General features: G+C 46.0%; 1 protein-coding gene across 5 annotated transcripts in view; it reads right to left on the bottom strand.

Annotated features, from left to right (window-relative positions):
• Positions 1-15,701, bottom strand: part of LOC144828696 (carbonic anhydrase 13-like) — a 796,251-nt gene that overhangs the window by 255,174 nt on the left and 525,376 nt on the right. For all 5 annotated transcript variants that reach the window (XM_078687082.1, XM_078687083.1, XM_078687079.1 and 2 more), the window contains exon 6: positions 12,307-12,425. In XM_078687082.1, coding sequence (XP_078543208.1) covers positions 12,307-12,425 — 119 coding nt within the window. The remainder of the gene's footprint in view (positions 1-12,306; positions 12,426-15,701) is intronic.

Genomic DNA, 15,701 nt, shown 5'->3' on the forward strand with positions numbered 1-15,701 from the left:
TATTGACCCTCTCCTGCGTATGAGTGAAGGAAGAGACGCTCTGCTCCACTGTAGTAAGACGTTCATTCATCTGAAACCAGTTCTCTGTTAAGATTTGCAGTTTAGTAGAGGTATCCTCCATAAATGGGCAAAGTGCTCTTATCTCTTCCAGCAGAACTTCTAAAGATTCAGGTAGAGAATCATTTGATGGAGGAGGTGGGTCTTTCTTCAGTCTTTTAGTGGTGACTTTGCCATTCGTGGAAGTGCCTGTGCTCAGAGGAGAGGAAGCCTTGGAGACGGATGTCAACGAGTTTTCCATCTTAGAGAATTCAGACAAGATTCTCGAATTTTTAATAAACGTATGTGTGACACTTGGCGCAGAGAAGCCCATCTTCTTCAATCTTCCCATAAGAGAGACACGAAAATGATGTGCTGAAACCTAGTATTACTGTGCTCCAATAACTACAAAACCACACCTTTCTTCTTGCTTTTAGAATGACCAAGATGGCTTATCGTCGTCAATGAAAGCTATAATAGTTAAAGCTTTATTTTTTCCAAACATAAAAAGTCAGCAGGGAGTCTGGAAACACAGCATCTGAACGTGCTTCACTTCAGACAGTCACCAGATCCTAGGCTTCATTCAGGCACAGCGACTGAAGTAAAAGACAAGGAACATAGTTCAAGAAAAATGCACCACAAAAAACAACATCTTCAGGCACAAAGGAATGGGGTAATCAGGGTCTCGTCATAAATTAATATCCAGAACATATCTTGCCTGAAGCAAAGCGGGAGAGAGCAATATTTGGCAATAAGCAAGCCTTGATAGGTAAAAAATATAGCACATAAGGCAGCATAGGTATTAAAACCTCAAATTGCCAATTGCTTAACATGACCTAGTGAAATAAAAGGTGCCACAAGTCAAAACAAGCCATAAATCTCTCACCGGAGTGCCCTTCTAATGGAAAGAACATTGTAGGCAAAATGGCGACAGCTGTCAGCGCTTCCAGAACGCCAAGCGCGTCCCGCCAAATTCTCTGTCTTGTCGGTTGTAAGAGGACAAGGAACAGAGTCAGAGTGTGTCAGCGCATCTTGCGACGACCAGGGCTGCTCAGCAAAGTCAGAAGGCAAGCAGTGTAATGCGGAAGCCTCCGTCCGCCTCGCAGAGCGTTACACAAACTCCGCCATTTGTATTGGACACCAAGCCACGCCCCCGGCAGGGTTATCTTTTAATCTTCACATTCATCCTGCAATATGTTGGCGTGCGCATGGCTATTTTCTAATTATTAACATCCATCTTACAACTTGTTGGCGTATGTAGGGTTATTTTTCAGAGTCGCCGTCTATGAGGGTGCAGCCTTGACGAACTCCTACAGGAGGTGAGCGCCCAGACATGCATGCTAACGCACACTGCCTGAGGCAGAAACCTGTTGTGTCCCCAGCGGTAGATCAGAGGGCTGGATTGGTATTGTGAGGCCTCTGGCGAAGCCCAGGCATGGACCCAGCCGACCTCAGTGAGCACAGGGCTTATAAGCGAATCAGAGTGCTTGTGCCAGGAAGATGGATTAAAACTAGAATTAAAACTACTTAGAGGTGACAGTGCTTGCCTTGCGCTGATTGTTTTTGCTGGCCTTCGTTTTAAAAGCAAGCCTTGTGGGACACCTGTACTGCCGCTGGCTGCAGGGTCTGGGACAGGAGGGCCTTGCCGCATTTTAAATTTGGAAATACTTTTTAATTGTTGGAAATAAAAATATAATACCTGTTAGCAGAAGCATACCCGCATTTTAAAAATCGCCACTTCATTCCGATGTATTGCGGGAGGTAGGGAACTGTTTTTCTCCTAGTGCCATTGTAGGAAGCGCCATTTTGTTTAGCGCTCTAGACGACTGCAACTGCCGGCCTATTTCAGGAGGGGCAATGCAAGCGCGTGTGCGCAGCGCGCCAGAGGCGCGTCAGAGGCAAGCCCGTCTGCGCCCATCCGCGCTCCGTCTGCACCTAGTGCCAGCCATGCTGTTCGTGTCAGCCTCGGCTGGCTTACCTAATCCAAGGATAAACTGGTTAGTATTGGTGAGAGGACTGTGGAGGGGGGAATTCAAGTAGTTCAGTCACGGGGATGTGATGCACTACAGTGTGGATTGTTAAACTGCAGGTCCCTGATTAAACATTTCCAGGAGGTGTCCAACATGTTAGAAGACATGGATCTGGATGTATTGTTTCTTACAGAGACGTGGTCTAACAACGACTCCCTGGTAGAGCTAGGCCTTGCCTGTCCAGTTGGTTATAAGCTGTTTCATAAGCCTAGGGCCTCTGGAAGAGGAGGGGGCGTCGGGGTCCTGTTTAAAGAAAGATGGAATTTTGCTCCATTACAGGTCGAAGAGGTTGCAGGGATTGAGCTACTAGGCTTCTCATTACACGGTAGAAGGGGAAGGCTTCTAACTGGAATATGGTCTGTTATAGACCGCCGGGACAAGATACACAGTATCTAGAACTGGCCGATACCATTACTACCGTGACTCTAACACATTTCAGAATGCTACTCCTAGGAGATTTTAACCTGTAGGATAACGGGACCCTAGGAAATCATTTGAGAGATCTTAGGCAAACCTGTGAAAATCTCGGCTTAAGTCAGTTAGTATGACATCTCACTCACCTAGGAGGGCATGTGCTAGATTTAATATTCGCAAATCAGGTGGACATGGAGGTAATCAGTGTACTGCCTCAAAGTTGGACTGGTCATTCACTCATTCAGTTTAGAATGGCTCTGCCTGAAGCAGCACACAACAATAGCTGCCCAGTGACTTATCGTAGGGGTAGAGATTGGACGAGATTAGTTAAAAAAAATAGGCAAGGCCCCATATTCTTGAATCAAAATGTCTTCACTCCTGACGACTCGGTGGATAAGAAATATCTATCTTATTGTACACATATCATTAATACGTTGAATATATGTGCCCCCATTAAACAGATGAAGAATAAAAGGAAGCCATCTGCCTCATGGTACAATGAGGAGCTGAAACTTTTGTGCATTGCATGTAGACAGGCTGAGAGGAGGTGGCCAAGATGCTACTTAGAAGGAGGCAAGGAAGTGCTAAAAGTAGCACAGACTCGATATAAAGAGGCCATCACCAAGACCAAAGCACTTTTCTTCGCTAAAACCATTCTTCATGCACCTAACAGCACAAAAGCCCTTTTTAACATCATAAGGGATCTCTCTGGCCCTGCCTGCATGGGTAATAAAGTAGTCGCCTCACAGCAACTATGCGATGAGATCGCTGCCCACTTAGAAGAAAAGATAGCTAAAATTGTTGAAGGTTTTGATCCGGGCACGGTCAGTGGTCGGGAGGAACTACCCCAGATAATAACTGAGGAATCCCGGACAGAAGCAACTCTGGAGCAATTTCCACCTCTCACCAAGGAGCTGTTTTACAGTTGTGCTCAAAGTGTTTCTCTGGATCTCCTTTAGATCCCCTCCCTCATAAGATCTGGAAGGAATGTGGGCAAAAACTACTTCCCTGGATGCACCAAATCTGCTGTAAATCACTAGATGACGGGGTGGTACCAGAGGCCTGGAAGGAGGCAGTGGTAACCCCCTACTCAAGACACCCTCTTTAGACTCTACTAACCTGGCAAACTTTAGGCCTATATCCCTTCTGCCATACCCTGTAAAAATACTGGAAAAAGTGGTCAGCAAGTCACTATCAGGTTTCCTTGAAGATAATGATCTACTGGACAGGGACCAGTTTGGCTTCCGCCCAGGTCAAGGGACGGAAACAGCCCTAGCCACCATATTGGACAATTTGCGAATGCGTGCCGACAATGGCAACTCATCGGTTCTAGTGCTACTAGGCATGTCGGCCGCATTCGACACTGTGAGCCATGAGGTGCTGCTGGGCAGGTTGGAGCAAATGGGAGTGAAAGGCCGAGCCCTGAAGTGGTTGCAACCATACTTGCCGGAGAGACATCAGGTGATGACTATGACCCCGTTTACCTCCGCCGAGTCCTCGGTACGACATGGGGTGCCACAGGGCTCGGCAAAAAGCCCCATTCTCTTCAATATATATCTATGCCCGCTGATCCCCATCATAAAGTCATTTGGGGTTGACCTGGTAAACTATGCTGACAACACTCAACTGATGTTTTTGTTGGAGGGAAAGCAGGCAGTGACCATGGACATCTTTCAGGAATGCATGTGTCAAACTGCAAGCTGGCTTAAAGAAAATTCTTTACAGTTTAATAGAGGGAAGACAGAGGTGGTGTACTGCTCCAGTGGCAAAAGGTTACAGCATCTGCCGCTAGAGTTCAAACTTACTCCAAGTGACGACCCCCTAGTTACAGTTAAGACCGTGCACAATTTGGGCATTCTGGTCAATGATGACCTTCAAATGGCATCACAGGCCAATAAAACGGTCAGTGTCTGCTTTACCTTTTTGAAGGCACTGCGACAGATACTTCCATTGATGCCTGAGGAGACAAGACCCCTGGTAGTCAGGAGTATAATCCTATGTAGACTGGACTACTGCAATTCCCTGTATCTGGGAGCTCCCCAATATATTTTTCAGGGATTGCAGAGGGTCCAGTCCATAGCGGCAGCTGGCACTAAACAGGCAACGTAGATCTTCCACCAGCCGGGCTTTGAGAGATCGCCACTAGCTCCCCGTTAGGGAGAGGATCTGTTTTAAATCACTGAGTATGGTGTTTAGAGTAGTACATGGAACTGGCCTGATCCCTATGCAGGAGAGATTTACATGGTATAAGCCAGCAAAACATCTCTGTTCGTCTAGTGCCTTTTTGGTAACTACGGCCAAATTTAAGAAATCCAGGACAGGAGGTAGGGCCTTCGGCGTAGCGGCTTCACGCCTTTGGAACGACCTTCCTCTGAGCATTAGACAGGTGACCTCCCGGTTAAGTTTCAGAAAGAGCATAAAAACCTGGCTCATTGCCCGCCGTCACTATAGGCTAAGGTGCAGCGCCAGGATACCCTTGGGGTGACAGTTGAGCTATATAAGCTCTGCATACATACATACATACATAGATGGACCTAACGAGCAGTGAGTTCGGAGGAGCGGTGAGGAGAACACACTGAGCGGGCAGAGACTTGCTGCAAGTCCGTGCCCCCAGGGTGCAGGGAGTCTATTTGTTGGCGCAGGAGTCCAGCTTAAGGCCCAGTCATAGAGGGTACTCTAGACCTGGGATCCGGGATCTCCTTGGTTCTATTGTGCATGCACCTGTGAGTCCTAAGCAGGCATTCTCCGCTGGATCCAGGGGAGCTCCCACGGATAAGGACTTGCTAGCATAGAGAGTGGTAAGTTCAGGAGGTCGGAGCAGCGACCGGCACCTAATTTGAGGAAGAGCGGTATACCCCAACTCCAAACTTCACCTCCCGCTCGATTAGGTCCTCAAAATGTCATCTCTCTGTTCCAAGAAAGACTCCACCATTAAAGATCTCCTGCAAAAGTCGGGCTCAAAGAAGGCGGACTTGCACGTGGCAGACAGACAGACGGAGGAGAAGGAAATAGAACCTGCGCAGGACCCAACAATGGAACCCATAACAAGGGGCATCATAGAACAGCTTTTTGGTGCCCTCTGGGATGATTTCGCTTCACTACACCAGGAGATGGCCTCTGACGTCAAACAGCTGAACGTGAACGTTCAAGAGATCGGGGATCGGGTCGACTCCCTCGAGCGAGCAGGTGACAGCAGGGATAAGGATATCATGTAGCACACCAGGGAGCTTCTGGAGCTTAGAGACTGCAATGAGGAACTGAATTTCCACCATGAGGATCTGGAGAAACGCTCCTGGAGATCGAATATACGCCTTAAGGGTGTACCGTTGCAGGCCGTTGGGGGTAACATGGAAGACTGGGTCCTGCGCTTTTTCAGGCATTTTGCCCCAGACCTTGGAGAAGAAGAAATCATTCTCGACTGCACGCATCACGCTTGGCACCCGGCTTCAAACCCAGGTCAACCTCAAGACATCCTCACCTGCCTCCACTCATACAGGCAAAAAGATCTTATTATGAAAGCCACCAAAGGTAAGGCTACTATTACCTTTGAGGGTCTCCAGGTAGGAGTATACCAAGACCTCTCCCCCTCACCCTTCAATGTCGCAGAGAGCTGAAGCCACTCACCTCGCTCCTGAGGGACAAAGGAATAATATATAGGTGGGGACATCCATTTAGCTTATCCTTCACTACAAACTACGAATGGTACAATCCCTGGGAGACGCTAGGGAGATACTTGAGGCCAACCTGACTACGGAGGACTTTGATAATGGCCAGCATTGGCCCGAGGCATCCAGGTGGCAGACCGTTAGAAGAAGACGTCGGAGATCGGGATTTCGCGACTGGGGAATGTGATGTCCGGTACGACTCTCAAGTCCTTTCAGGCACTTAGCGTTGAGTTTGATATGCCCCAGTCTCAATTTTTTCGGTATTTGCAACTTCGCCACGCGCTGATGCCCAGCATTGCCAACTTGGATTCCCTTCCCGAGTTTAGTCCCATTGAGGCGAAAGTCTTTATGGGTGATCTGGGGCATAAGAAAGTCTCTCGCATCTATCAGACTTTGGTCACTCATTGCTCCTCCACCCTTCTTTCGTTGAAGACAGCTTGGGAAGCTGATGTTGGCCCCCTTGACGAAGATGACTGGAGGGAGGCTCTGGAGTCCCCTAAGGGAGCGGCCATTGCCATGCGGCTTAGGCTAATCCAGTTAAAAATTCTCCATAGGGCCTACTTCACCCGTGAACGATTGTGGAAGGCTGGCTTGATTGAGTCCCCAGAATGTTTGCGCTGCAGGAATGCAGTGGGCGATTTGCTTCATACGGTATGGTCATGCCCGAGGCTGGTGGGTTTCTGGAGGGGTGTGTGGGGCTGTTTGTCGGAAGTGCTGTGTTGGACTCTTCCACGCACCCATCGCCTAGGCCTACTACACATCTTAGAGGGGGTTGGTGGAAACATATATAAACGGCATCTGCTGCTCCTAGGTCTAGTGGTGGCCAAGAGGGACCTGGCCCGGGCGTGGAAGGATGTGAGGGCTCCCCCTCTGTGTGCTTGGAGAGCCGGACTGGACTTTTGCATGGGCCTGGAACGGCCAATATTTGAGGCACGCGGTTGCCCCCGCAAACATTTCAAGATATGGAAGAGGTGGGCTGAGTATAGGGGGCTGACACTTGACCCTCCAGCGGAACTAGAGGAAGATCCCTAGAAGTCTGTTATTGGCTAGTCCTTGCATTATGCCACGAATCCTATTTCATAATGAGACAAGCAGCAACTGATACACGCGTGCAAAGGGGTGGGGTGGGACACTGGGGTGGGGTTGGGAGGAGTGGGTAGTTGGGGTTGTAAGGGTGAATGAAGGCATTGTGATGTTCCTGTTTATCTATCTTTCTTGACTGATTGGTTGGTCACTTGGTCCTGTGCTGAAATAATATCATGATGTTTGGTGGTGTTCTCCTGAATGTGGGGAGCCACGCATATTACTTGCCTGATCCTGCCAATAAAATCTGTTGTGAAAAAAAAAAAAAAGATTTTCCTTAAATTTCTGTGATGGAAAGTTCTGGAATCTGCAGGGAGCCACTAACTCCCACCCACCCAGCATTCCCACAGGTTTCCTGATAAAAATGGTACCTCACTTGTGTGGGTAGGTCTAGTGCCCGTGTCAGGAAACATCCCAAAACGCAACACTAACATATCAAATTTTTCCACTAAAAACAAACCCTTTTTTTGCAGTGTGCCTAGCTGTGGATTTTGGAGCCTAGCTCAACCTGCACCTAGGGAAACCTAGTAAACCTGCACATTTTTGCAAACTAGACACCCAGGGGAAGCCAGGATGGAGTGACTTGTGTGACTCTTACCCGTTTCTGTTACCCAGAATTCCGTGCAAAACCTCGAACTTTGTATAAAGAAACACATTTTCCTCACATTTCTGTGATGGGAAGTTTTAGAATCTCCGGGAAGCTGCAAACTTCTACCCACCCAGCATTCCTTCAAGAATCCCAATAAAAATGGTACCTCACTTGTGTGGTTAGGCCTGTGACAGGAAATGGCCCATAACGTACTGTGAAGACTTCAAAATGATCGATCACAAACTGTCTTGGTTTTGTGAGGAAGTCACCTGCAATGTTGGTATCGGGCTCGGTGGGCAATTAGGGAACCCTACTAAACCCAGACATTTCTGAAAACATGACACCCAGGGGAGTCCAGGGACGTGTGACTTGTGTGGATCCCCCAACGATGTCCTTCCCCTGCAAACCTCAGATTTAGGTGAAAAAATCGTATATTTCTTACATTTTAGCCCGGGATAAGCCCGCCGACACAAATGTCCAACGACCTTGGTCTCCCAATTAAAATGATACCTCACTTGTGTAGGTGTCTAATGCAGGGACAGCCTAAAAAACCTATTACAAAATATAGCACTTAGAGCTCCCTGTGCTGTCCACTCAATCCCTATGTTTTGGCCCTTCCCAGTCGAAGGCCCTTGGCCCACTCACACAATGATGTAAATTTTACTCAGGAGACCGAGGAGAACCCTGAGTGGTAGGTATTTTGTGCCGGCACAGTAATCTCAGTCAGCAATGTGAGGAAAATGTGATTTTATTTAGCTAAATTTGAGATTTGCAGGGGATTCTGGGTAAGAACATTTTGGGGGATCCATGCAAGCCACACCTCCCTGGACTCCCCCAGATGTTTAGTTTTCAGAAATGTCTGGGTATGGTAGGTTTCCCTAGATGTCCACCGAGTCTGTGACCAAAAATTCAGGTGACTCCCTTGCAAAGCCAGGTGTTTTCATGATAGATAGGGGGCATCTGTGCTTTTGTTCCCAGGCTCGGCGGCCATCTAGGGAAACCATTGTGCCTGTTTGCGTGGATCCCCCATCGTTTTCTTACCTAGAATTCCCTGCAAACCTCAAATTTAGCTGTAAAAAAGCAAATGTGGGGATGTTGTGAGATCCCTGGGCTGACACAACGTTACTACCACCTACCATTCTCCCAGATCTCCTAATAAAAACGGCACCTCACTTGTGTGGGTGGGCTGAGTACCATGGCAGGGAAGGGTCCAAAACATATTGTGGAGACATCAAAATTATCTATCACAAAATGACCTGGTTTTGCAAGGGGTCATCTGTGTTTTTGGCCCCAGGCTCGGCGGCCATCTAGGGAAACCTATCAAACTCACACATTTCTGAAAAATAAACACCCAGGGGAGATCAGGGAGCCTTGTGTGGATTCGCCAATGCTTCCCTACCCAGAATCCCCTGCAAACCTCAAATATAGCTGAAAAAAATCACATTTTTCTCACATTTCAGTTGGGAAAGTTATGGGATTACCTAGCTGACATAAATTCCCTAACACTCAGCATTCCCCCAGGTCTCCTGATAAAATTAGCTAAATTTGAGGTTTGCAGGGGATTCTTGGTAGGAAAGTCTTGGGGGATCCACGCACGCCACACATCTAGTTTTCAGAAATGTGTGGGTTTGGTAAGTTAACCTAGATGGCCGCCGAGCCCGGGACCAAAACCGCATGTGCCCCTCCCTTGCAAAACGAGGTCATTTTGTGATAGATCATTTTGATGGCTCCACAATACTTTTTGGGCCCTTGCCTGTCGCGGGTACTTGGCCCACCCACACAAGTGAGGTGATGTTTTTATTAGGAGATCTGGGAGAATGGTAGGTGGTACCATTGTTATCGGGAGAACTTGGGGAATTCTGGGTAGTGGGACATTTGTGTCAGTCCGGTGATACCACAACTTTCCCACACAGAAATATGAGGAAAATGTGATTTTTTTCAGCTTAATTTGAGGTTTACAGGGGATTCAGAGTAGGAAAATGTTGGGGGATCCACGCAAGTCACACTTTCCTGAACTCCCAGACTTGTCTTGTTTTCAGAAATGTATAGCATGGGTAGGTTTCCTTAGCTGGCCGCCGTGCCAGGGATCTAAATCGCAGGTGACTCCCTTGCAAAACAAGGTCTTTTGTAATCGTTTGAAGTCTCCACTGTAAGTTTTGGGCTGTTTACTGTCACAGACACAATGCCCGCCCGCACAAGGGAGGTAGCATTTTAATCAGGAGACTTGGTGGAATGCTGGGTTGGTGGGAGTTTGTTGCTCCCCTTAGATTCCAGAACTTTCCATCAAAGAGATGTGAGGATTTATTTTTGGTTTTTTACAAATTTTGAGATTTGTAAGGGATTCTTAGTAACAGAACCTGGTGAAAGCCACACAAGTTATGCCATCCTGGGTTTCCCTGGATGTCTGGTTTTCAAAAATGTATAGGTTTGCTAGGTTTTTCTAGGTGCTGGCTGAGACAGAGCCCAAAATCCACAGCTAGGCACATTGCAAAGAAAGAGTCAGTTTTCTGTGGAAAAATGTGATGTGTCCACATTGCGTTTTGGGCCGTTTCCTGTTGCGGGTACTAAGTCTACCCACACAAGTGATGTACCATTTTTATCGGGACACTTAGGGGACTGCTGGGTAGGTGGAAGTGTGTGTCTTCCCACAGATTCCCTCAGAAATGTGAGGAATGATTTTTTTTTTTACAAAGTTTTAGGTTTGCAAGGGATTTTAGGTAACAGAACCAAGTGAGAGCCACATAAGTCACTCCATCCTGGATTCCTAGTTTTAAAAAATGTATGGGTTTGCCAGGTTTCCCTAGGCACTGGCTGAGCTAGGGTCCAAAATCTACAGCTAGGCACATTGCAAAAAAAAAGGTCAGCTTTCACCTGAAAAATGTGATGTGTCCACGTTGCATGTTGGGCCATTTCCTGTCATAAAAACTAGGTCAACCCACACAAGTGAGGTGCCATTCCTATCGGAAGACTTAGGGGAACACAGAATTGTACCACAAGTGTTATTACCAATTGACTTTCTTTGTATTTTTGCCTTCCAAATGTAAGGCAATATGTAAAAAAGAAGCCATTTTGAAAAATGTCCTCTAATTCACATGCTTGTATTGGTACACACAATTTTGGCGATGTGCAAATAACCACTGCTTCTAAAATCTATATTTTCTTCCCAATTTAGAAATATATAGGTTTCCTTAGTACCTATTTTTCACTCTTTATTTTTTACCAGATGAATTGCTTTATACCCGGTACACAATGAAAAATAATTGTAAGACGCAGCACAGGTATTGGCTCTCGGTACCTCGGGTTCTTGGTGAATCTACAAGTCCTATATATCCCCGCAACCAGAATGGTCCAGGGGACGTACCGGTATATTGCTTTCAAATATATGCCATACTTAAAAGAAGTTACAGGTGAAAATGTTGGCACAAATGGCTGTTTTTTCCAAGTCACTTTCAGAATTTTACTATTTCTCTTGTTAGTTTCCATAGAAAAACCTTGAAGGATCTACACAAATGACCCCTTGCTAAATTCTGGATTTCCCCTGCTTTTCATAAGAGTTCTCGGGATCCATTATTGCTTTTACACCCATTTCTACCACTAACTAGAAGGAGGTGGAAATCACAAAAAATAAGGAAAACAGGCTATGTCCCAGTAAAATGCCACAACTGTTTAGAAAATGTTGGTTTTCTGACAAAAGCCTGCCTGTTCTTGAAAGCTGGGAAGATGGTGATTTCAGCACCACAAACCCTTTGTTCATACCTTTTGCGGGTGAAAAAACAAACGCTTTCATCTGCAGCACTTTTCCATTTTCCCAAACAAAGCAATGATTCGCTGTATTTTGACCAATTCCTCGGTTCCCTCCAGGGGAATCCACAAACCCTGGGTACCTTTAGAATCCTCAAGATGTTGGATGAAAAGGATGCCAATTTGGCATGGATACTTTGTGTGGACAAAAGGTTACAGGGGCCTAAGTGTGAACTACCCCAAATAGCCTAAAAAAGGCTAGCACGGTGTGTGGGGAGGGAAGCCTAGCAGCGAAGGGGTTAATGACGGCAGCTCTGCCATCGGGATTAAGATGGGTTTCCGACAGCCATTCCATGTTGGCCTTTCCGACATGGAAAGGCTGTCGAAAAGCAACAGGGCCCCCTCTCCCACCTGGCCCTCCGCAATGGTGCTTAGGGGGCACCTATGTTTCAAAACAACCATTTTACAATAGAAGCTTGTGTGCAGTCCTTTTCTGCCTGCTGCACAAACTTCAATTGTAAACTGCATTTTTGCATGGGCAGGCGCATCATAATACCGAGGTCGGAAATGGCAACCTAAGGTCGGGTGGTTTCCAGACCGCTACGGTGTTGAGTGGATGCAAGTCCACCCAACATCGTTATTAGGGCCTATGTAGTCAAACAACACACAGAAACAATGCAAAATAACTACGAGCAAGAGTTTGTGTGTACGTCTCAGTTTGAGGATCAAATGTACTCAAAAGACTCACCTCAGCAGCATACTGGACTCCATTCACAGTGTGTTCTGATCCACCATCATCTGTGCGACCCCAGTGAAAATGAAACTGCCTGAGTCTGTACCTTCCTATGATTGGTCCACCTGACAACACTGCAAATGTTTAATTAAGAATATATAAATTATAGATGAAGGAAACCACGAAGTAAACAAATCAAGATCTAATCACACAAAAATATATAGTATAGCACAAAGCCTGACATTTTAGTTATCAATATCAGGAACTTTTGTGGCATCAATGTATCATGACCTTGTGCTGACCTGTGACTAACTATAGCAGAGATAGACCCTATAAAGTTTAAATTAAGTGAATTTGATGTCTTGATTTGTTATTTTGTGTCTTTAGACGTACTTGCAAGAAATTATACCAATGTACGAGTGCAGAACAAAATTCTAAAATGGGTTGAGTGCTTACTCATAATATAGGTTGTAGCACTCTACATTTTTTAAAACATTTTATGGACTTTTTTTAATGTTATTATTGGTCTGAAAGTATGAACACTCTTCCATGTAGCGGCACAGCAAATCTTGTCCAGTGGTACTCCAGCGAAAAGAGCAGCAAAGGAAGAAACTGCTCTTGTAGAATGAGCCTTAGCCTTTATCATAAGCGGTTTACCCGCCTTAGTATGACAGAGCTGAACAGTAGCAGCGATCCATCGTGCAATGGTTCTTTTTGTGACAACAGAACCCAGTCTCAGAGGGCAGTAAGATACTAGCAGTTCATCAGTTCTGCGTAACTGCTTGCCTCGTTGCGAATACAACTTAAGGCACTGTTTGACATCCAAAGAGTGAAGAGATTTCTCCACCAATGAAGGATGTGAGAAAAAAGCGCACACGATAACAGGTTCATTAGGATGAAACTGAGATGGAACCTTCAGTATGAACTTAGGGTTTGTTCTCAGCATAACATAGTCCTCTGTAAAGCGCAAGTAAGGCTCTTTTATGGTGAAGGCTTGAATTTCAATTACTCTCCTTGCAGAGCTAAATGCGAGAAGTATGCCACTTTCCAGGTGGGAAACTTCAGTTCAATTTTGTGAACTGGCTCAAACGGTGGTTTCATTAATTGAGACAGGACTACATTAAGGCACATTCCAGCGGAGGAGGCTGAATGGGGAAAGGTTCTGAATAAACACTTCATGAACTGTTTGATCATGCAAGAAGAACAAAGGGAAGATGCGTCGGAAGTGTGTCTGTATCGGGAGAGTTCCAGAAGATGGACCCTTACTGAGGCATACGCCAGACCTTATTTTGCAAGAGATAAGAGATAAGGCAAGATGTGTTCTGGAGATGAGAGAAGGAGGGTGAATGTCATTCCGAAGGCACCAAGAACAAAAACATTTTCATTTTAGTCTGTACGTTGTAGTAGTGGACTCAGCTCTTCCTCTGGACAATATATCTCTACAGTCTTGAGGAATAACTAAATCTGTGAACTCATTAAACTCAGGTTCCAGGCATGTAATTGAAGAGAAGCTGGGTGGGGATGCAGGATTTGCCCTTTGTTCATGGTTAACATTGTCACTGGCAGTCGATAAGGCTTGGATTGTGCCAGCAGGAGCAGCTCCATGATACAATGCTGGCGGGGACAACATGGAGCAATCAGGATGAGCTTGCCCGGTTCTCGTTTCATTTTCATCAGAACCCTGGAGCTGAGAGGGCATGGGGGAAAAGTGTACGCAAAGATTCCTGATCATCTTATCGAAAACACACTCTCCATGACCCCCTCTGATGTTCCCTGCTGGTGAAAAAACAGCATTTCTGGTTCCCTTGAGACGCACATAGGTCTAAATTAGGTGTTCCCTATTTCTGGAACATGGAATCGACAATCAGCTGGTTGAGTTCCCACTCGTGATTTTACTCAAGGGAGATGCCCCGTTTTGATGGTTATATGATGCTGTAGTGTCCATTCCCAGATCCTCTGAGCTTCCAGAGATAGGGTTGGAGAACTCGTTCCTCTCTGCTTGTTGAGGTAATGCATGCATGTGGTATTGTCTCTCCAAATGAGGACTGAGGACATTTGTATACTTGGGAGAAACTATTGAAGGGCTAGGAAAATTGCTCTCAGTTCAAGAAAAGTGATATGCATTTTGGAAAACAACAGATTCAATTTGCCACTTATTTGGGGGTCCTGAAGATGCGCCCTCCAGCCTTTCAATGAAGCATCTGTTGTTTTAACAAACTTTGGGAGAGGAGAGAGGAATGACAGTCCCACAGAGAGATTGTTGGTGGACTGCCACATAGGAAGGGCATTTTTTCATTACTGGGGTTAGCCGAATGATATCCTCAAATGATCCTGTTACCTGAAGCCATTGCCTGTTCAATTGCTCCGATCCTCCAGCCTTTTCATGACCAGCTCAATGCCATGAAAAGGCTGGTGGCGGGGAAACTCTAAATATGCTCAGCAGACCACAGCGGACCCGCCTTGGATATTTTATACCCCTGTGCGCTGCGCCACTGCCATGGAACGGCTCTACACTGGCACAACTGGTGCAGCGGTGCTGGTCTGCATGGACACATCGGAATACGGCGGCTGCAGAACTGCCACTGCTGCAATTAGGCCCTATGGCTTAGTCATTTCAAAATTAAAAGTTTCTTACAGTAGTATTAAGCAGGTGAAGCATTTACCATTTCAAAAACATTTAAAAAGAATCTGAGAGGTATTGGCAGCTGGTATAGACAGATTCAAGATGGTTGTCAATTCGATCGCCTTACTAAATATCTTCAGAAAATAGAAAAGGAGACTGGGTTCAGGGTTACATCTAAGGAGTGGGACGAAATGAGCAAGTTTATCTGTAAGCTGTTTAGAGCTGCCAGTTTCGGGCGAAAGAAGTTTTTCTCTCGTTGGTTCCTCTATTATACCCCTAAACAAATTAATAGGTTTCACCCCTCTGTTAGTAATCGCTATTTTAGGAGCCATTTAGAGGAAGAAGGGGATTGGCTTCACAGCATCGCTAATTGCCTGCTGTACACAAATTTTGGAATCCATTAGCAATCTATTTGAATAAGTCTTATGTGTTAGAACCTTTTGCTATTTTGTTTGGGATTATTAACAGTAATAGTCTAAGTAAAGGCTCCAAGGCCAATATTTTTCATGAACCTGAATACAGGTTTTTATCCATTGTGATGTCTTCGGTGTGTTCTCCGATCTTGCAACAGTTGCTTTCAACTGAGTTACCACTTCTGGTTCATTGGTTTGGTAAAATGGTTAGTGTTATATTTTGTGAACATTCATATGCAAAAAGAATTAGGGCCTGATTGCGATGTCGGGCAGAAAGCCTCAGACCAGCAGTCGGAGGCTTGCCGCTTGACATGGTAGGTTTAAAGTCCTACCGCCATATTAGGATGACAGCAGTAAGAGTTAAACCTTCGGGG

Source organism: Lissotriton helveticus, chromosome 4_1, assembly GCF_964261635.1.
Source record: "Lissotriton helveticus chromosome 4_1, aLisHel1.1, whole genome shotgun sequence".
NCBI classification, from domain to species: Eukaryota; Metazoa; Chordata; class Amphibia; order Caudata; family Salamandridae; genus Lissotriton; species Lissotriton helveticus.